The sequence below is a fragment of the Grammomys surdaster genome, unplaced genomic scaffold (assembly GCF_004785775.1).
Source record: "Grammomys surdaster isolate TR1022 unplaced genomic scaffold, NIH_TR_1.0 183, whole genome shotgun sequence".
Taxonomy (NCBI): Eukaryota; Metazoa; Chordata; class Mammalia; order Rodentia; family Muridae; genus Grammomys; species Grammomys surdaster.
In genome coordinates, this window is record NW_021604628.1 from 1,169,274 (window position 1) to 1,191,359 (window position 22,086).

Here is a 22,086-nt window from a genome sequence, read left to right on the forward strand (position 1 = left end):
GGGGCTTCGGGTTCCTCCCCACCCAGTCCCGAACCCGACAGCGCCGCCGCACGGGACAGCGCTGTGGCTGGGCGGCGGCGGAGAGAGCCGCCAAGGGCGCCGGGTCTCCCCGGTACGCACGGCCCAGCCCCTCCTCCGCAGCTCCCCTCCCTCTCCTCGCCGCGTCCCCCCCTCCTCTCCTCGGGCCGAGTGGTGCCGCCCGCCTCCAGCTGACCCGCCTGGAATCCCGGCTCGGAGCCCCGGACTCGCGCCCGCCTGCGCGCCCGCTCCCTCCCCCTCCCCCCGCCCCGCGCCCCCCGGCCGCCGCCGCCGCCGCCGCCGCCTCCGCTTCCTCCGAGGGGGGCCCAGGCCCAGCCGCCGCCGCCGCCGTCGCCTCCGAGCTCCGCCGCCGCCGAGCACCATGGGAGACGCCGGGAGCGAGCGCAGCAAAGCGCCCAGCCTGCCGCCTCGCTGTCCCTGCGGCTTCTGGGGGTAAGTGTGGGGGGGCAGGGGCGCGGGCGCGGGCCTCGGGGTGGTAATGGTGGGGACCCGAGGGAGGCCGGAGCCCCGGGAAGCTGGGCCGCGGAAGCCGGGCCTCGGGGGAGCGGGTGGGGACCGCGGCCTCGGCCTGAGGAGGGCTGCGGGTAGGGGACGCTGAGGGTGGGGGAGAGGAGGAGGAGGAAGAGGAGGAATCGGAGGAGGAGGACCGCCCGGGCCGCGCTGCCCTCGGTGGGACTCGCTGGCCCGAGGCCGGCTTGGGGTGAGGGGCCACGGGTGAGCGGGAGGGACGAGGTGGCGGCGCTGGCACTTCTCGGTGGGGCAGGGCTGGCCCCCTTTTCCCTTGGCCCGTGGAGGCCAGTCCGCCTCCGCCTCATCTTGGTATGAGTTGGTGCCTAGCCATCAGGAGGGTATTTCCTCTGACTTTTTCACCTCCCCTCCTCCCTGCTGCTCCCCGGGAGAGATTTGCATCATCACTTCCTAAATTATATCTCAGTCCCCGTTTGCTTTTAGGAAGCTGTTCACGCGTCATACGTTTTGAACATTTAAAATCCACACAGTCCAAGAATTCGGGCATGGGGAGTAAAGTTAAAAGGGTTGTTGAGGGTCTCGGTTTTTATCGAAAACATGTATCAGGGAGTCTGTAAAAATTGCCCTGTCCAAAATAAACCCCTCCTCCTCCACCACCACCACCACCACCACCACCACCACCATCACCATCATCACCACCATCATAACCACTAGCAACAACAAACAAAACAACAAGGAATCCCCCCAAAACAAATAAACACTCCCACCCAGCTAAACCGAACAGAAAACAGAAACTTCCCAACAGAACCTCAAGCCAGCCTGCCTTGTGGAATGTGAGAGCCGGCTTCCTCCTTGGCTCTCAAATTCTCTTTCCCTATTAAATTTTTTTTTTTAATGTTCACAACACAGTGTAGAATCCCGTGCCACATTAGGCTGAGTTGGTACGTGGGGACAGATAGATAGATAGATAGAACCCCCACTCCTACCAGCAGTTGTAATTTAAGTTGTCCTTGGAATACTTTTGGGTTTTGTAGATTGTCACCTAACAAGCTGTGGTCATACCTCATAACTAGTTCTGTGTAAGGAAACTGGAGAATTCAAGCAGCTTTGGTGATTCAGGCTTTTTAAAAGATTGTGTTGGAGCCAGGCAGTGGTGTCACACACCTTTAATCCCAGCACTTGGGAGGCAGAGGCAGGCAGATTTCTGAGTTCGAGGCCAGCGTGAGTTCCAGGACAGCCAGGGCTATACAGAGAAACCCTGTCTCCAAAAAAAAGAAAAAGAAAAGAAAAAAATGATTGTGTTGGGATGTATATGAAGGAAACTGGTTGTTGCTAGTGAAGACATCCTGGGAAATGGCCATTTCTATACTCCAGGAATGGTTGATATAGAAACTGCAGATATGCTTATGACTGAAGAAGAGCAGAATACACATTTTAATGCAGATCTCTGTGGAAGATTTTGAAGTGTATCTCTTTTCAAAAAAAAAAAAATTCTCAGTGGAAGGACAGGGGTCAAGAATAAGTTGTAGCATTAGCAAAAGTTCCGAAGATGTAACAGTATTTTAGCTGTAGAGTCTTCTTTTCATTTTAATTTGATTTAAAACATTTTAAAAAGTTTATTTTTAACCTTATTATAAAAAAAATGTTGACAAAAATATCGCACATCAAAATTAACCAGATCCAAAGAGTTTCCAGCTGGAGTTGCTGGGGTTACTGAGTTGTCCGTGAAGTGCTGAAGTGTTTGGACGGATGTCCGACTCTCCTAGGGATCTTACAGGATTGAAGCACACAGAAGCTGGTTAACTTGCTCCTTCTTGTAGGGAGTGCAGGGTGTGGTGGGTGAGCGCTCCAGAGTGCCTGGTGCCATCACATCTATGACATCACTTTGGAAAAATGTAGTGTCACAAGCCCTAGATTGTAACTTCCCGCGGGACATGTGGCCTGTAGACAGTAGCTCCCAATGACAGTCTCAGTGATGGCGCAGACTGTAGAGAGGTCTGCTTCCTGGCAACCTGATTTTGTGTCCTTGGGACCATTAGTGAATAGAGTCTAGAGGAATCCTTCCTTTCATCAAGGCTTAGAAGCTAGAGAAGTGGATGCAATCGCTCTTTGCGTTTAGCCAGCACATTTTGAATCAGGCTAAGCGACTTTGGTAGGAGCAGAAGTCTTGATGTACAGCACCCAGGGTTCCTTCATTGCTACTTCCAGTCCGACCCCCTTAGGAGCCTGTGTTTGCCTAACAGAAGTAATGAGCACAGAGCTAGTAATTACCTGGTAACACCTCTTAACACACCCTCTTAAAACCTTTCCTAAGGGTGATTGTAGACACGTGTGTAGTTTGTCTTTCATGCCAAAGAGGAACCAAATTATTGCCTTTGTTATGTCATAGCTGATTTTAATCATTTTCTTCTGTTGCACGGGCCATAATTATACCATGTTAATCAGGGAAACTTAGAATACACTCAACACGGATACTCGAGCGTCTTTTCTCTGTGAGTAATGGTGGGTGAGAGTCTTGGCACATCCTCAGGTGTACAAGGCAGAGCATAGATTGATAGAGTTGGCTAGGTGGTCCCAGTGCTATGTGAAGCAGTTGTCCTAGGAAGGTAGAGGCGGATGAGGGCATCCTGGAGAGAGTGACTCTTCAGTAAGGACATGTAAGAAGGGTAAATGGTGGAGAGTAGGAGGAGTGTTTCAGGCTGAGGGGATGGTGTGGATGGAGGCAGGAAGTGAGGGAGAAGGTGAGGAGCAGAGTGGCCATGGGTAGGTTGTGGAGAGGGATCAGCTGGGGATGAGGCCGAGGAGGTGAGGAAAGTGGAGATGGTGGCTGCATGGGCAGTGCTGAGGCCTTTGGACCTTCATCCCGAGTACACGGGGAGTTAATAAAGAGCACCAAGCTTGGAGTAACAGGATGACCTTTGATGTGGGAGGTTACTGGTAGATCTCGAGAGTGGCTAGGTGTGTGGGTGTGATTGTGTGTTTGGATGGATGTGGTATATGTGTTTATGGAGTGCTGCCAGATGTGGAGATACAGAACACCTGTCAGAAGTAGTAATAGGGGCTGGCCACGGCAGTGACACGAATGTGTCATGGCTGGGAAGGATACAGATGTGGATGGACTGGAAGTCACCAAGGGATATAAGATAGTCCGCGTCTTTTCCCTTCATAAACACAAAGAGAAGAGTCCTAAGAAGTTTGGTGTGGCACAGCACTCTGGAAGCTGCAGTTCTTTAAATTGAGCCAGCCCGGGCCCACACCCAGCCTTTGGAGAGGAGCCTCTGGACAGAATTATTCTGGCCTTCTGCGAGTAAAGGAAGTTCCTTCAGAATTACTGCTTTCTCCAATGACTCAGGCTTTAGTGTTTGCTGCTGAGCATTGTCTGGTCAGGACAGCAGTCACAAGGGCTTGGCGAATCCAAGAGCTTTGAGCTCTTTCTTGTGGGCTCACAATAGAAAGGAGAATGCCAAGAGGAGCATACAGTTCAAACCCCGTTCCCAGCTCTGTCTCTGTGGTTTATGTTGTGTCACTGGGATTAATTGGGGTGATTTATAGAGACGTCTCCTTACAGGGAAACCTGCTACCTTGGAGATTGTTGGAGACTGCTCTGTTTATAGAACTTGGAAGTTCTTTATGTGGTAGAGACTGTACCTTCTAGGAGTAAAACAGTCTGTTCCTGTAACTTGGACTTAAAAGTCTTAGTGAAATATGAACATTGTCTTGGTTCATTTTAGACATTTTGAAATCAGGCAAAAAAAAGCACTTATTGATAATTGCCATATTTAAAATAAAATTGTCAGTATGTTTCTTTAATATCAATACACTTCCCTCTTTTTCTTCTTCCCCTCTTTCTCCTCCTTTTCTTTGGAGCCAGGGTTTTATTATATAGCTCAGGCTAGCTTTGAGCTGACTGTAGCTCCGGCTGGTCTAGATGGCTTTCACTCCCTATGTGCTGTGATTCTAGGTACTTAACCACTGTGCTTAGCTTGAAAGTACTTTCACACTGTCTAGATACAAGTAGTATTAATTTAATATATTTAAAACTGCTCATGCACTTAAAATTTACTGAGGCACATTTTTTTCATAAATATTTTAGGAAACTGTTGAACAGTTTGATGTATTAGCACATGCCTTTAATCCCAGCTCTTGGGAGGCAAGATAGGTCTACAGATCTCTGTGAATTCAAGGCCAGCCTGGTTTACATAGTGAGTTAAAGGCCAGCCAGAACTTTCACACACACACACCAAGAATTTACTGTGTATATTCAGGGACAGTAGTAGGCTAGTGATGGAAGGTCAGAGTATTTTCTCCCCTCATTTTACTCTTAGTATTATAAATCTGGTTACTGCGATTGATATTTTATTTTCATAATTGGAGATAGTCTCTGTCATAGTGAAATATTATGGGATCTCTGAGAGGTTATTATTTATTCAGTAGACAAACATTGCAAGGTAGTGGCCATAAAAGTTAGGTCTTATATTGATAGAATAATTTATAGAATAGTTTGAGGCTTAGCTAGGTAAACTATTGATTATTTTGAGGATTGTAAAACGAGAAGCTCAGGTTGATGAGATGGCTTAGTGTATAAAGGCACATGATGTTTAATTCCTGAGACCCATATGATGGAAGGAGAGAACCAGCTCCCACAAGTTGTCTTCTGACTTCCACATGTGTGTCATGACATGCATGTCCTACAGATACAAAGAAATATAACTTAAATCATGAATGAAATATGGGTACATATTTAGAAGAATATCTTTTTTTTTTTTTTTTTTTTGGTTTTTTGAGACAGGGTTTCTCTGTATAGTCCGGGCTGTCCTGGAACTCACTCTGACCAGGCTGGCCTCGAACTCAGAAATCCGCCTGCCTCTGCCTCCCAAGTGCTGGGATTAAAGGCGTGCACCACCACCGCCCGGCTTAGAAGAATATCTTATTCTGTGATAGTTTTATACACATGTACAGTATATTTTTATCATATATCCAGTTTTCCCTGTCTATTCCACCAGGACACCCTCACTTCTTCCAGGCCCTCTTCCCACCATAGCATCCTCTCTCTTTTTTTTTTTTCCTGATAATCCACCGAATTCAGTCATTGCTGCCTACTGGAGTGTTGACTGTCTTGTTGATTTCGTCTTGTGTGCATATACCCATCCTGCAGTGAGTTCCTGAGTGCAATGGCCACAGCATGGCATTTCACAGGACTCCTCCCTACCCTCCAGCTCTTGCACGCTTTTCTATCTGTCCTGCTCTTCTGTCATGTTCCCCTGAGTGCTCCCTCAGTGTGTGTCTGTGTGTCTGTGATGGTACAGCTGTCCCATTTATGACTGAGTGCTAACAGTCATTACTTTAGTTATAAGCCTTTGTATTAACTGCTGCCCACTGCAGAAGGAAGCAACTGAAGTCTATGGGTATAAACATTATTTAGAAGGTTGTTTGACAACATGTCAGATATTAAGGTGGTGGCACCTGCATACGTCCCAGGTCTGGTGGGACCATCCTTTAACCCTCAGGGAGTGTCTGACTTGTGATGACTCACGTTTCTTGGAGGCAGCATATAGATGGTATCTGCTCTTAAAAAATATTCTTATTTTCTGTATATGAGTGTCTTCCCTACATGTATATGTGTGCACTGTATGCTTGTAGTGCCCTTGGAGGGATTGAATGGTTGTGAGCTGTCATTTGGGTGCTGGAGATCAAACCCAGGTCCTTTGGAAGAGCAGCCAGTGCTCTTAACCATTGAACCATCCCTCCTGGGTTCTGCTTATTTGATATAATCAACTGGTCTGTGTGTTTTTGATTGGGAAAGAAATTGGGACTGTTAAAAGTCCTTCCTTCCTTTTAGTTTTGTTTGCATTTTCTTGGCAGGGCCTTCTGTAAGTTCTGTTTGGCCTGGAACCTGTTATGTAGACCTGTTATGTGCGTGGTTCTTGACCCCCTTTGGGGTGGAACATCCCTTTCACAGGGGTTCCTGAAACAGTCAGAAAACACAGATTTTATATTATAATTTTTTGTTTTTGTTTTTCGAGACAGGGTTTCTCTGTGTAGCCCTGGCTGTCCTGAAACTCTGTAGACCAGGCTGGCCTGGAATTCAGAGATCTGCCTACCTCTGCCTCCTGCATACTGGGATTAAAGGCCTGCACCACCACTGGGGGGCTATATTATAATTTATAACAGTAGCAAAACCAAAGTTACAAAGTAGCAAGGGAAATAATTTTATAGTAGCCAGTCAGCACAACATGAGGAACTGTATCAAAGGGTCACAGGACTATTAGGAAGGTAAGAACCACTGATATAGACCATGCTGGCCTTGAGTTCATAGAGAGCCCCCGTCTCTGCTTCACAATTGTTGGGATTAAAGGTGTGTACCAGCAATATTGGCAATATTCAGAGTTACTGTTTAAAAGTGTGTATTGACTATGGTCCATTTTGTTGATTTTTGTACTGTTTGGTTTTCTCCCCTCTCCATCTGTAAATTCTAGTGTGGTTTATTCTTTACTGGATGGACTTTTTTTTTTTCTTTTTCTGAAATATTTCTTCAAATATCTTTTTTTTTTAATTTTAAAAACTGGCTTAGTAATTATGAGATGTTTTTATTTTTCCTTCGGTTATTACAGATAGTGTTGCTGGTTATACAGTCAGGGTTGGTATTTGGTGTCTTTCAGAACTTGAAATATCCGCCCACTTCTCCTTGCTTTCAGGTTTCAGTTGAGTAACCCGCTGTTGTCATGGATGGCACCAACTTATTTGTGACTTGGTGTTTCTCTCCTGATGCTTTCAATATCCTTTCTTTGTTTTATATTTTGTGTTTTAATTATGGTATGAGGGGTGCTTCTTTTCTGGCTTTGTCTGTTTAGTGCCCTAATGCCTCATATCTTTCTAAACTAGGGGAAATAGTCTGTTATGATACTTTGTGCCTTTTAAAAGATTTATTTTTATTTGTCTGTCTGTCTGTCTGTCTGTCTGTCTATTTACCTGTGTGTGAATGTTTGCTATGTATACCCTTAGAGGCCAGAAGAGTGTCTTGGGTTGCTTGGAGCTGCCAGATAGGAGTTCTCTGGAAGAGAGAGTGTTCCTAACTGTGGGGACACCCTTTCACCCCCCACCCCACAGTGCTTTCACTGGTTTTGGAGCTGTATTCTTTTGTGCTTGTTTTCTGTAGGTTTGGGCTTTTCAGAGTGTCACGTATCTTGGAATTCCCAGTGTTGCCTCGTTATTTTATCTTTGCCCTTGTTTGATCCAGTTTCTCTACCTTTTCTGTAAGCCCAGGAATTCTTTGTTCTCCTTTAGCCCTTCTGTTGGTGAGACTTTGCCCAGAACTTTTTTTTTTTTAATTTCCAGCTTTTTAGTTTTTTTTTTTAAGTGTTTCTATCTCTGTTGAATTCTTCTGTCATATATTGCATCTTCTTTTCTTATTTTATTCAGTTGTTTGTGTTCTCAATGTAGAGTTTATTTTCCTGGAGCATACTTACTATTTGGAATATACTCATTATTTGGAATTCTCTGTCTGAGATTTAATTTATTCCGACTAGATGCCATTACAATGAAATTAGTTTTAAGGAGTTATGTTTTTATATATATATATATATATTTATTTATTTATTTTCTTGATGAGTACACTGTAGCTGTCTTCAGACACACCAGAAGAGGGCATCCAATCTCATTATGGATGGTTGTGAGCCACCATGTGGTTGCTGGGATTTGAACTCAGGACCTCTGGAAGAGCAGTCAGTGCTCTTAACCGCTGAGCCATCTCTCCAGCCCTATGTTGTTTTTCATTTTTGTGTTTATTATGTTCCTGTGTTGTGATGTACACACCTGGTGTTACTTCTTTACGTGATTAATTATTGTTATTTAGCAACAATGTTCTTTTATTTTGAAGTGTTCTGCAGAATTAGGATGTGGTAGAGGTATGTATAGTTCAGAAGGTAGTTCCTCAGTGTAGGAGCTACAGGTGCCTGATAGAAATTATCCCATGACCACGTGATAGTAACACTGCAGATGTCTACTGTCCAGTTAATGGCAGTGGCTCATTTGACCTCAGTAGCTGTTGGAGGATAGCTAATGACGGATTTTAGTTACTGGGATTAGGAATGGGAGAGAGGCAAGGTGAGTAAGGTAAGAGTTAAGTATTAGATCAGCTTTGAACAGAAAAAAATCAAGATGGAGGAGTTAGGGAGAAAAGATGGGCTACTGTTAGGGTCTACAGAATTCAGAGGTGGGTTAGAGGTCTGGAATTTGTAATTAAGCAAAGAGAAGGATGAGAGCAAGAGAGAAAGGAGGAGGGACGAGAGGGCATAGGAGGTGTGGTGAAGAGAACAAGCTGGTGGAGGCACATATAAGAGTCCTAAAACCCGAGCAACCTAGAGACAGGAGCAGAGCCATGTGGAGACCCACTCAGAGTGGAGAGTAAATGATATGATAGAGGGCAGGAAGTAAGAAGAGTGCTGAGAGAGTCAGCTGAGGGCACTGCTGTGCTGCTGCTGCTTAAGAGGTGACATCTTGGCACCCTCTGGCCTTAGTAGGTTTCACACCGTGCCCTGTGGCTAAGGGTTGAGTTGGGAGCTGGAGCTCGCCTAAGCCTCATTGTTGTTTGGGGTCTGGTGTTTGGGTGGTTCTTCCCTGGTAGTTCCTTACCTCTTCACGCCACCTTGAGCCTGTGGTCCTCCAGGTCTTGTGTATGTGAGAAGCAGCACTTTGACAAGTTCTGCTGTCCTCTCCAGAGAGCACTTTAAAAGGGAGTAGAATTCATGTCTCATTTTTGTGGCGAGCTCTGTCGAACTCTTTTGTGTATGAAGTAGATGTGGTAGGTTGTGGACATGTTTGAAGTAAGGTGAGGCAGATAATCTCAGAAAATTCTGTTCTAGTTTTAAACCTTTTTTTAAAAAAGGATTTATTTTATGTATGTACGTATGTATGTATGTACGTACGTACACTGTTGTTCTCTTCAGACACATCAGAAGAGGGCATGTATCCCATTACGGACGGTTGTGACTCACCATGTGGGTGCTGGGAATTGAACTCGGGTCCCCTGGAAGAGCAGTCAGTGCTCCTAACCATGGAGCCATCTCTCCAACCCCTACTTATTTTTTTGAAACAGGGTCTTATTACATATCTTTGTCTAGTCATAAACTCACAGAGGTATGCCTGCCTTTGCCTCTTTGAGTGCTGGTTTTAAAGCTGTGTGTGCTACCATGTTTAGCCAAAAATCTGTTTTTGAAGTGTTTACTAGTAGAAAGCTGAAACCTGATTTTAATTTTTTCTAATCAAAGATACTGTTCGCTAAATAGGATCTCTGTGTATATTCCCTCAGTCCTGGCGCCCAGTGTTTGTCAGCTCACGTACAGTGAGTGTCACCTCATGGTCTCCATCGCTGGTGTGCCAGCAGCAGTGAGTGGGTGGGTGAGCGAGACTCCTGCCTCCTTAGGCTAATCTTACCCTGGGTCACGTTCATGTGCACAGAGTGTGAGTCACAGGGTAATCAGCGTGATGATGTCAGTGATGTCACTAATTATCCCTTGGTCCTAAAACCTCCTTAAACATTCTCCTAAAACAGCCGAGGCTGCAGCGGACCATGACCGAAGCACACTACCCCTTACCCATTTTCTGGGTGTATTTAGGACATTCGGAACATGTGGCACTTGCTGCTCGGACATGATGTCATGTGAGAGATAATGACAAACAAAAGAGGGGAACCCAGCCGTGGTCCTGTGCCTGTTAGTTTCAGGCAGCTGTATTTAAGAGTTAGGTCTAGTAGCACACACTGTTTGCTTTTCCATGATCCTTCTGCTCATTTACTTGTGTTCATTCATTTTCTCAACACTGCCCTCAAGAAAAAGAGTCATTCAGTATTTAAGTTTAAAAAATATTTTTTATTTTGTTTTTTTGTTTTGTTTTTGTTTTTTGAGACAGGGTTTCTCTGTGTAGCCCTGGCTGTCCTGGAACTCACTCTGTAGACCAGGCTGGCCTCAAACTCAGAAATCCACCTGCCTCTGCCTCCCAAGTGCTGGGATTAAAGGTGTGCGCCACCACCACCCGGCTTTATTTTGTTATTTTTATTAGATATTTTATTTTGTCTATATGAATGTTTTACACATTTTCAAGTGTAACAGAAGGCGTTGGATCCCCTGGACTGGACGGTTGTGAGCCATGGGAACCGAGGATTCTCTGGAAGAAAAATGTGCTATTAACCCCAGTCCCTTAGTTTTCAAGCTGTATGTATGTGTGTGTGTCTGATGCATGACATGTGTCTGTATGGTATGTGCACATGAGGACCTGTGCCATGGGGACCACAGATGCTCGGGTCCCCTGCAGATAGATTTATAGGTGGTTGAGAGCCACTAGACAAAAGTGACCTGTGAAAGAACAGTACCAGCTCTTCACCTCTGAGCCATCTCTCCAGCCCCAAGTTTGACTAAGATACCTTCATAATCCTTAATAGTGTTTCAGTTAACATTAGTTCCCACAGATTAATTTTTCCTAACAGGAAACAATCAGAGGATTAAAAAATTCTAAATTATTTTGAAATGAGTACTTTTAAAAAATAAGTATATAAAAAAAGCAGTGAGCTATGTATACAGTAATTTTCTTGGAGTATTGAGAGTGGTGGTGATGGTGGTGGTGGTGGTGGTGGTGGTGGTGGTGGTGGTGATGGTGGTGATTTTTGAGACAATGTGGGGCCTTGGAGTATTGGCTGGCCTGGAACTCAATGGTTTACACCAGCCTGCCCTCAGACTTAGAGTGCTGGGACAAAAAGCATGTGCCATCATGCCTGGCCAAGAGGATAATTTTTAACTAAGATTTGTTTAAAATAAGCTATGAAGTGATGTAATATTTCAGATCCTACAATAATGGCAGATCAAGATTGAAATGATTTTTTTTTTTTAACCTGGGCCAAGGGTGGAGCTGTGGCTAAGATTGGCAGCCAGACTTAGCATCTTCCCACACCACTACTCCCCCTCCCACCCCCCCCCCCACCAGTCCCCCCCCCCCCACACAGTAGCACCTTATGCTGTAACAGGCTAGGCTATCACAGCTCATGGCATGGAACTCAGTTTGTAGCCCAGGCTGTCCCTGGACCTTTGCAGATGGGAGCCAACACCCACCCACCATGCTTCTCTTTTTGAAGAGAGGTTAAATTTGATATCTTAACAAAACCACATGGCAGAAGTGACCTAACATTAGAATTTTAATAAAATGCTTACAAGAAAATCTAGCTTGGGATTGTTGGGTGCTGAAGTAGGTTATGTCATGGTGATTTGTAAGAGGGCCTTCAGCCTAACTGCATGACCCTTGTGTCACTTCTATTGGGGCCTTGAGGAACAGCAAGCCTGGTCCATTCTGGGACGTGTAAGGCAGGATTGAATTGCTGAATGATATTTAGACATAAGCAATTTCACATATGTGTGTTACATGCCGAAGGAGGGTAAAGAACTTTCAAGGTTTTTAACGAGCTGTATTTAAAGTAACCGTCCAGTATGATGGACACAAACTACATACGCTATGAAGTGATGTAATATTTCAAATCCTACAATAATGGTAGATCAAGATTGAGATGGATTTTTTTAACCTGAGCCAAGGGTGGAGCTGTGGCTGAGATTGGCAGCCAGACTTAGCATCTTCCCACACCCCTGTCCCCCTCCCACCCCCCCATCAGTCCCCTCCCACCCCCTCCAGTAGCCCTTATGCTGTACAGTGTAATGTACAGTGTAATGCAGATGACTAAAGGTTCACACAAAGGGTTAGCTCCCCAGTCTCAGCGCTCGGCTGTGCTTCATCACTCAGTGACTGTTCTCCCAGGGGCACACATAGGAACATGATTTTAAACTTTTATGTGTACGGGGGTTTTGCCCCTTTGTGTCTGTGTATCGTGTGTGCATTGCTCCCGGAGGCCAGGGGAGGGCTGCCTATTCACTGGAATAGAGATACAGGCCATTGTTAGATGCCATATGGGTGCTAGGTGTTGAACCTGGGTCCTCTGGAGGAGCAGTCAGTGTCCTTAACTGTTGAGCTGTATCTCAGCCCATATTCTTAGTTTTTTTTTGAGACAAGATCTCATAGCGTATAGTAGCCTCAAACTTGCCATCTTTCCCAGCCTGACCTTGAACTCCAGTTTCTTTTGCTTCAGTTGTCAAGTTCTGGGATTAGAGGTAGGAGTGTGTGTGTGTGTGTGTGTGTATTTCAGACTTCGTATCCTTGGTATCTAGAATTGTTTATGTTTATCTCATTGTAGAATGCCTCCTAAATTGACCTGGATAATTTTATTAATATAAGTTGATGAGTCTATGTTAGAGTTAGGGACAGGAAGAATGGATTGTGTTTTGTTTTTGTTTGTTTTTTAAAATGTAACCTTGTGGTACAGAGAAGTCACCGGGTGCCATTGTACAAGTTTTGAGGGTATTACAAGGGTAAGGGCATGAAAGTGGTCAAGGAGAGGCTGGAGTTCCGTAGGGCAGAGGGTGGGCCGTGTGGAGGGAAGTGTTGTGAGGGTGCTTTGTGGCCATGTTTTCTAGTCAGGTATGCATCAACTCCAGAGACAGACGTGAGCAGGTTGTATTTGGGATGAAAGAAACAGCCTGTCTCTTGTTGAGTCATGGCCTGTGGAGCTGAGGTGCAGATCCCATGATGAAGTTTAGTGGACAGCAGCAGCAGCCCTGAGTGGGATGGGTGTTTGGGTTGTTAGAGACCCAGGCTGTCTCCTGAACTGCGCTGAGCACCTTTCCACCTATGGCGTGACGCCACTGAAGAGCCTTCGCCAGCCTGGCAGTCTTTTACTGGTATTAGCCAACTAGTTCCTCTCTTTGATGGAGATTTCCCCCTTCTTTTCTCCCCCTCCCTCAATCCTGGTAGAGAATTAAATACAATATCGCCTACCTTTTGCTGTTTTTGGAAAAACAACTTTTGTGGATGTATTTTTTATTTTAAAAGGTTTCCCAGTGAATTGGTGTGGAGGAAGATGATTAAATCTTAAAGGACCTTTCTTACTTATCTAAGAGGCCAATGAAGAGCTCTTCTAATCTCAAACCCCTTCTAATCAAACCCCTCTGAAAACGTCCCCAAAAATGAAGGGCGTGTTAATCTCTCATCTTTGGAAAGTCTGCTTAGCTCAGTGTTTACTTGTGGATTACTGATCCAAAACTGGGTTTACTACTTGGCCAGTTTATCTTTTGAGGATCTGAGGGTTGTATTGAGGTTTAGTGAGCTCATATCTGTCAAGCCCCTGCCACACTGCCTGGCTGTGGTAGTTACACTTACTGAGAACTGACTTTGCAGCCATGAATAGATGAGTGTTGGTGATAGATTCATAGCTGCAGAGTTGTCTGGGTCTCATTGGATAACTTGTGTTGACAGTGGTCTTCAGACCACCTAGTTAGTGGATGAGGTTTCTGACCAGTATTGGCCCCTTTGGCTGTTGTCTGGATCCAAGTCCTATTTAGCCATCATTTGTTAAGTATTGCTTCTGTATCTGGAAGTCACTTAGGCATCAGGTGTCTGGTTCTGACTTCACACATAGTCTAGGATGGGAGGCAGATGAGTACACAGATAGTGTTGGGGGAAAGTTTTGGGGGTGATGCACAGGATTGTGAGAACACTGACTATAGTTCGCTCTTACTAGAGCTGGGGCAGCCAGGAGATGAGGAGTCTCGAACTGGAACGGGATTGGGAAGCAGTTTGGGAGCCATTTAACAATTTTATTTGTGGGTGAAAGATATTTGTGTTTCAAAAATTTATTCTGGTAGCAGAGTGTAGGCTGGATTGGAAGGTGTAAGAATGAAAGCAGAGTCCTGGAGGGCATTTCCAGCCTCAGCCTCTGTCCTGGGCTTACAGGAGTACACCACCAGGCCCATGCATATGGTGTGGTGTGATATGAAACGTAACTGAAGAAGACATGTTTAAATATTTTTATGCGTTTTTCCCTGTGTTGTTGAAATTGTCCATAAAAAAGAGCTTCTGTTGAGCCGTTGAAAATTAGCTAAAGGATTTAACATGTGCGTCATGTTTTGTTCTAGTTTCCTGTTACTTATTATAAGGTGAAAGTTTGTCATAGCATTCCATTTCTAACAGCACCAAGCAGTCTGTACCTAAGCATTGAACAGTGAATGAAGGAAGGCCTTGGTTTCTAGTTCGGTTCCCTCCTCCCCACTTGTGTGCTCCCCGCCCCCCATTGACAATGTGTAAACTGTTCCTGAATGTAAGCTTACATTTTATTTGAAATTGCCTCTCTGTCGTCTTCAGCCCTTCCATGGATGGCTGGGGATGGAGAAGGAGAGTTTGAAGTGCTCTTCGGAATTACCTCGATGTTCTAAGGTGTCATTTTTGTCAGCTGACAAAAGTCATGTTGTGTCTGCTGAGTAGCCACAGGGATTAGGGAGAAACTTACGTTCAAAGCCGCCAGAACAAGGTCTTGATGCAAGCCTTCAGCAGGCGTGACGTGATCTTCCTGGGAGTATGGAATCCACTAGATAACTTACCTGACGCCTACTCGGGTCAGGGCCTCGATAGCCACTACTTAACAGTGTGAGAATCTTGATTTGTAAGAGAGTCGGAGCCATTGCACCCATAATTTCTGTCTTCTCATTACTTTGGGTGCTTGAATATGGGTGAAGCAAAAAGATTTGTAGGGCAAGTCTTTATTTACAGTTATTTAAAAAAAAAATCTTTTTTTTTTTTTTCATTTTATTTTGAGGCAGTGTTTCTTTGTGTAGCCCTGGCTGTCCTGGAACTAGTTCTGCAGACCAGGCTGGCCTTGAACTCAGAAATGTGCCTGCCTCTGCCTCCCGAGTGCTGGGACTAAAGGCAGCATAGTTATTCTTATGGGTCAGGGTTAGCCACTGTTGTCCAAACACCTGTGCCGTCACCTGTGCTTTCTTAAATGGTCTAATTCCTTTATAGTCATAGCTTGCTTACAGATTTTTTTCTTATTTTTCTAATTGATTAGTTTTGAGAAACTACTAGTAGTACTATAGAAACACAATTATACATTAAATTCATTTGGAATTTTTATCATTTTCAAATATACTGATGTCTGTCTTTCTTCTTCCTAAGTGTGTACTTCCTAAGCTGGTCAGTTACCTCAGTTTTGCAGATGAGAGAGCTGACTGGAGTGATGCGTGCCAGCTGCTTAGGAGGGTGGGGTAGGGGAAGAGTTGGAGCCTGGCTGGAAGAAGGCCGTTTACAATGTGCTTTTATTCTTTGTGGTTTCAGACATTGTATTTTGATCATAATCTGCTCCTTTCAATTCCTCCGAGATCCATTCCCTTTCCACCCCCTCATAGCTTTGTGTCCAATTAGCACTGCCTGTGTAACTCTTGGATATGGCCACCCACATGGCCAGCCTGCCAGGGCCAGCCTACCAGGGCCAGCCTACCAGGGCCAGCTTTCCCTTTTTTGGCAGCTGTCAGTTATCAAAAAGTCCTTAGAGAGGTGTACGATTTTGTGACCACTGCCCCCTTGCTGGGATTTTGTGTAGGTTGTGCATACTGCCCTGGTCAGTCTTGGCGAGCGTGGCATCATGGCCTTGGATGGAGAGAATCTTTCCATCTCTGTCCTCTTGGCATCTGAACCATGACATTCATATGTAAAGCCATGAAGAGGATTGCAGCCACAAGACTCCTCCCAGAGTTGAAATTGTATCATGGCGTCATGGAAATAGTAGGCACCGGGATGGTTTAAAGGAAGCTGCAGAAAGGAGCTAAGGATGGTCTCAGCACACTGCAGGAGTGTGGTCACACACCTTCACGTCTCAGCACACTGCAGGAGTGTGGTCACACACCTTCACGTCTCAGCACACTGCAGGTGTGTGGTCACACACCTTCACGTCACCTGCCACCATGGAGGGCCCTGGCTGTCATGTGCGCTGTGTTGTCCTTTTTAAAGTAATGTTTTTATCTTTAGAAGTTAAAATCAAATTACATAATTTCCCCCTTCCCTTTCTTCCCTTCAAGCCTACACCCCCCCACACACTGTCTCCCCACTAAGTAAATTAAATACATCCTGTCAGTCCATGTAATGTTACTTGTATATATATGATTTCAGGGCTGAGCGCTCATTCTTTCATTTTTATTTTTCATGATATGTTAGCTGAGATTTAATTTGCAGCATTTTGATGTATATTATCCATAAACAGTAGTTTGTTTGAAAAGTTCCTATGACATACATGCATATTAATATACTGTTACTTTGAAAGTTAAAATTTGGCCGGGCAGTGGTGGTGCACACCTTTAATCCCAGAACTTGGGAGGCAGAGGCAGGCGGATTTCTGAGTTCGAGGCCAGCCTGGTCTACTGAGTGAGTTCCAGGACAGCCAGGGCTACACAGAGAAACCCTGTCTCGAAAAACCAAAAAAAAAAAAAAAAAAAAAAGAATGTTAAAATTTAACTTGTAAAACTATTTGTTCAAGTTAATGTGCTAACAGAATCTCATCAGTCAGTTAGAAGCAGAGTGGTAGATCATCAGTGTGGGAGGTGAGGTGGTGTGAGTATTTTCTCATTTTTCCATTATATGGAACATAGTTCATATTTAGATTTGTAGGAAAGAAGCCAGTCTGCTCCTCAGGAAGCAGTTCCTTAGAAACATCTTAGCAGATTCTTTTTCAGGCCAAGTCCGCAGATAAATTAAGAATTAAAAGAATTAATTAATAAAAGGATATCTTTACCTGTTGACAAAAGGAAACATTTCCATGAAAATTACACAGAAGTCAAATCTTACTGTGTTCGTCATTTCTCTGTAACCTCAGCTGAGTTAGGAGTGGAGGCACCTGTGGGATTGCTGGAGCAAGCAGTCTGTGGATTTAAGAGAACGGACATCAGACCTGGTTTGAGAATTTGATCCTTTCCTTACTTGTCATTTAGCTTCGACAGCCACAGCCCAGGTTGGACATCCAGCTTTGCCCTTGCCTGGTGAGCTTGACTAGCCTGTTGTATCTGGTATTTTGAAAGCACTTTTTCTGATGGCTTACATTGGGATTTGCTTTTGAGAAGCTACTAATTGGCACTTCCAACATGGACAGATTGAGGCCAAGGAAAGCCTGTGGGTGCCTGTCAGGCAGGGTGAAGTTAAAGATCCCCTGCTGTCAACACGGGGAGTTTATCATCATTTTCGTTTTTGAATAAATGAAGAGTCATTAGATTCCTAGAGCTGCAGACTGAATGGAGAAACTGGTTATTCTCCTTACATGGTGTATTCCCTTTGTCTCTGTAGCCTCATGAATCACTCTTCGCTAGTCTCTCTCTCTCTCTCTCTCTCTCTCTCTCTCTCTCTCTCTCTCTCTCTCTCTCTCTCGTGTGTGTGTGTGTGTGTGTATGTGTTTCACTAGGAAATTCAGAAGTAGAAGTGCTTGAGTTGTCATGACTTAAGCTAGACACAGAACTGGCAAGCTTAAGAGAGATAGTAAGGAATGCGGTGTTTGCTGTTTTAAAGGTGGTAGTTTTGTGTATTAGACTCTGAAGAGTACTTGAAGACCATTGTAGACAGATGAGGGAGAATGGCAGGAGATTTGACAGCTTCTTTAAAGTTCTAGTTTGTATAGAGCTTTAAAACTGTGGTATATTTCTGACAAGGTTCATCACCATGTTTTCTGTAGGAGACAAATTTAAATTAAAAAAAATCAAACACTAGCACTTAGGAAGCAGAGGCAGGTGGATCTTGGCGTTCAGTGCTAGCCTGTCTATGGAGCGGGTTCCAGGACAGCCAGGGCTACAGAGAGAAACCCTGTCTGAAAAACAAAACAAAACAAAAGTCAAAAACTTTGACAGAAGTCTTTAAGTTTTTAAGTTTTGTTATTTGAGTAATTCAGTTGCCTTTGGGCTGAAAAGAATCCGCTCAGGTTCCACACTCTAGCAGTCCTACAGAGGACAGGCCTCCCTTGTGGGCGAGGTGCTTAGGGAACCGCACTTGGAGAACCAGGGTCTGTTTTTTTGAGAGATTTTTTTTCCCCTCATTGATTCATTTCTTATGCATGTTTGTTTTCTACTACTGATCCTGCCATAAGGGGTGTCATGTGTACCCCTGATTTGGTCTGGAAGTTTTCTCAGGGGAGTTACTCTACAAAAGGCATCAAAGTATGTACTGGTTATGAAACGAGGCGTAGTAAGTAGAACCTGTAAGTTGTGGTTTGTTGTGTGTTGGTTGTGTGTTGTAGACACCTCTTTTTCTGTATTTTGGTGGTGCTGCTGCCTCCTCCTCTTCCTTCTACTTCTCTTCCTCCTCCTCTCCCCTTTTCTCTTACTCTTTTTGTGTGTGTGTGTGAAACTTTCTTTCCAAAAACTAATTGGATTTGGAGGTCCCCTCCCCATTGGACTGGAGAAGGGCGTAGCTGGCAGCCCACAGCTGTTGTCTTTTCCCTGCTCCTGAACACATGGGTGCCTCATGTCCACAGAGAGCTGCCTTTCCTAACATGTCGGCAGATGGGAGGTCACTGGAGAAGTGGAAAGCTGAGGTGGAGCTGGGACAGTAGAACATAGAAGAGACAGAACAAAGGGGGCGAGCGGAAGTGAGGGGTCTGGATGGGAAGAGACTGCGGCCAGGGTTCTGTGTCGGTCCACGTGTAAGTTTCCTACAAGAACGTCAGGCGGATGTGTAAAATGTGGCAGTGGAAGCCCAGGAGGCCGCCAGGAAAAAGCCATGGTGGCTTCGATGGGAAAGTTTAGGGTGGTGGTTTGTGGTAGGGAAGTGAGGTACCCAGTAAAGACTGACTTACAGGCCATTTTGTTAGGAATGGGAGGGAAGTATTCCTTAGTCTAGGTAGTTTCTCTCCATGCTGTTTTTACTGTCAGGTATGGTCTACATAAGTTGGTTTGAGTGTTATTTTCCCTGAGGATGGAATTTAATACAAACTTCTTCATTTAAGGAGGTAAAGTTGACTTTAATAGTGTTTGAGGCTTGGCCTTTAAAAGCCCCCCCCCCCCCAGTCTTATTCCCCACAGGTAGGCTTCTCAGGTTTTAGTCCTGGTTGCATGTACTCAGCCAGAAGCCAGTGTCATGGATTGTTTGCAGCCCCTCCATTTCCACCCATCACTCACGAACTGGTCTTCCTTCTTGTCTTTCTCACTCAGGGAGCGTCTGCTTCCTGTTTACCCCTTGTTTCTTTTTTTCTTTTTCTTTTCTTTTTTTTTTTTTTTTTTGAGACAGGGTTTCTCTGTGTAGTCCTGGCTGTCCTGGAACTCACTCTGTAGACCAGGCTAGCCTCGAACTCTCGGACTCAGAAATCCGCCTGCCTCTGCCTCCCAAGTGCTGAGATTAAAGGCGTGCGCCACCACCGCCCGGCCTTTATTTATTTATTAGTTTTTGTTTTGTTTTGTTTTGTTTTTGCTTTTTCGAGACAGGGTTTCTCTTATAGCCCTGGCTGTCCTGGAGCTCACTCTGTAGACCAGGCTGGCTTCAAACTCAGAAATCTGCCTGCCTCTGCCTTCCAAGTGCTGGAATTAAAGGCGTGCTGCCACCACTGCCCATGAGTGATTTTTCATAATGACTCTGAGTGTTGCTGTAGAGGTTAAGGTTTGATATCCTCATTCAAGAGGGCAGTGCGGTGTGTAAAGGTTTCTGTCAAGGAGAGTTAAGATAGCTTAAAAAAACACACTATGCAAGGAACAGATTTTCACCTAGCTTTTAAAAATACGCAGGCACACATCGGGGACTCTTCATCCACACATCAGTGCACGCTAACCACCGAGCCATCTTTCCCCAGCGCCCTTCTTAGCTTTTTGTCATCACAATTTCTGCTTTGGCTAGTGTGTCTCTTTTCTATTACTGTCAAAAAATGTTAGAGTCTGAGTTCTTGGTATATAAAAAAGACTGTAGTTCACTTTTGGTGGAGTAAGGGTGACAGTGGCTACTGGTATGGGCTTGGTAACTGCCAAGGACCTCTTAGATGCCCTCTCAGTGTTGGGAGCATGCAGGAGAGGCAGCGGTGAAGATGACGTGGAGAGACGTGCCATGTGTGCATAACCTGAGTCATGGCAGTTACGCCCTAGTGACTTTACCTGAGCTTTACTGTCTCTCAACAGTGAGCGATCCCGCCGCTGTAAATCCCCACCACAGTGATTTAACTCTACATGAGTTCAGGAGAGGGCAAACCGTATTCTTATCCAGTAGCTGCATAATTTTTTCTTTGGGGTGGAAAGTGAGATAGAATGAATTTGCAATTGTGGTCAGTATAGGGTGTGTTACTCTTTTATTCTTGAGTCTGTGTTTGTTTGTTTTTTCCCTCCAAATCTGTATCTGTGGAAACATGTTAACTACCTTGTAAATCATACACTAATTCTGAATGCCTAGAGACTCGCAGGCAGGGCTTCCTGGGACAGGGGAGTGTGGAGAATCGGTGGCCGTGGGAATGGTGTAGCTGTCTTGGCTAAGCTGGTTTGGATAGTTTAGAAATCACATTTTTTACATTGTTAATTGAATTTTGATTAATATTGGTTTCTCTTGTTAAAGAAGGCATGCGTTTCTATTTTATTTGAATATATCCCCCTCTGTCAAAAGGACTTGAGGTAGTAGCTTTATGAAGAGTCTGTACAAAGTAGAAGGGATGACTATGTAACACTATAATTAAAGAGACTCGCCACCCACTGGTTTTCAGGACCAGTATTCAGAAGTTTTTTTTCCACCTAACTTTTCAGAAGATTGTTTGGCACAAATACCTTGGGCCTACAGTGTCAGTGCACTTGCACTCCCCCTGCTGGCTGATTCCTTAGAAGTCGGCATGAGAAAGAGAGCAAAGGTCTCATTCAGTCTTGAATATTTGTCAACTTTCATATTCTCTGTTTCTGGGTAAAAAAACATTTTGCAGAAGAGGTGATTGTATCCTGTTGTTCTGTTTACAATGGTCAGGAGGAGGTTCATTGACTTTCTTTTAACATTAAACTAGATTTTAGTTATAGCATACATCAGAAACTTTTCTTTACTCAAGGGACTGGCCATCTGGGATGCCTTTTCTACCTAGCTTTTTTTTTTTTTTTTATTAAAGAGAATAGTCTGTAATTTTTGTGCCTTTAAAAAAAATGATTCATTCAAGTGACACAGAAGAGGAGAAGGAAGCAAGATGGAGGACGGACAGGATGATTCAGATTCTGTGTGGTTTTAAATAGCCACAGGTAGATATAATATCATATAGGGATAGAATAATTGGGATAACTTGTCTAATCTAGGTGGGCAGCTTGTACCATTATCAACTGTACCTGAATTTATTGTGTGGGCATCTTGTGTATTGAGAATTTATTGATACATAAATCTAACTGATTAAAAAATCATTCATTCATATGGCATTAATTACAGAATGCAGCTCAGTTTCTGAAAAATGTTGGTAGCTGTAGGGGTGAACGTGGAAGAAGTGATACTTCATGAAGCTGTGGAACCGTTGAAATACTGAGATTCAGACCAGTCACAGGCAGTACGTTGGGTTTTAAAGAGGAAGGACAGGCGTTCCAGGCTGAAGGGAACGTGACAAAAGATGTAAGCAGGAAATTTAGCTTATTTCGTTAGAGCTGGGAGAAGCGCTGTTCAGGAACCGTCTGTCCTGATTACTAATCATCACATCAGCCTCTGGCTGTGACTCCACCCTACAGAGAGAAAGGAAGACCTGGGACTGGA

At 44.5% G+C, this 22,086-nt stretch overlaps 1 protein-coding gene across 1 annotated transcript in view; it reads left to right on the top strand.

Annotated features, from left to right (window-relative positions):
- The first annotated feature begins 287 nt into the window (after positions 1-287).
- The window catches only part of Zfand3 (zinc finger AN1-type containing 3), a 202,048-nt gene continuing 180,249 nt past the window's right edge, over positions 288-22,086 (top strand). Inside the window, exon 1 of the mRNA XM_028767881.1 lies at positions 288-471. Coding sequence (XP_028623714.1) covers positions 401-471 — 71 coding nt within the window. The 5' untranslated portion in view covers positions 288-400. The remainder of the gene's footprint in view (positions 472-22,086) is intronic.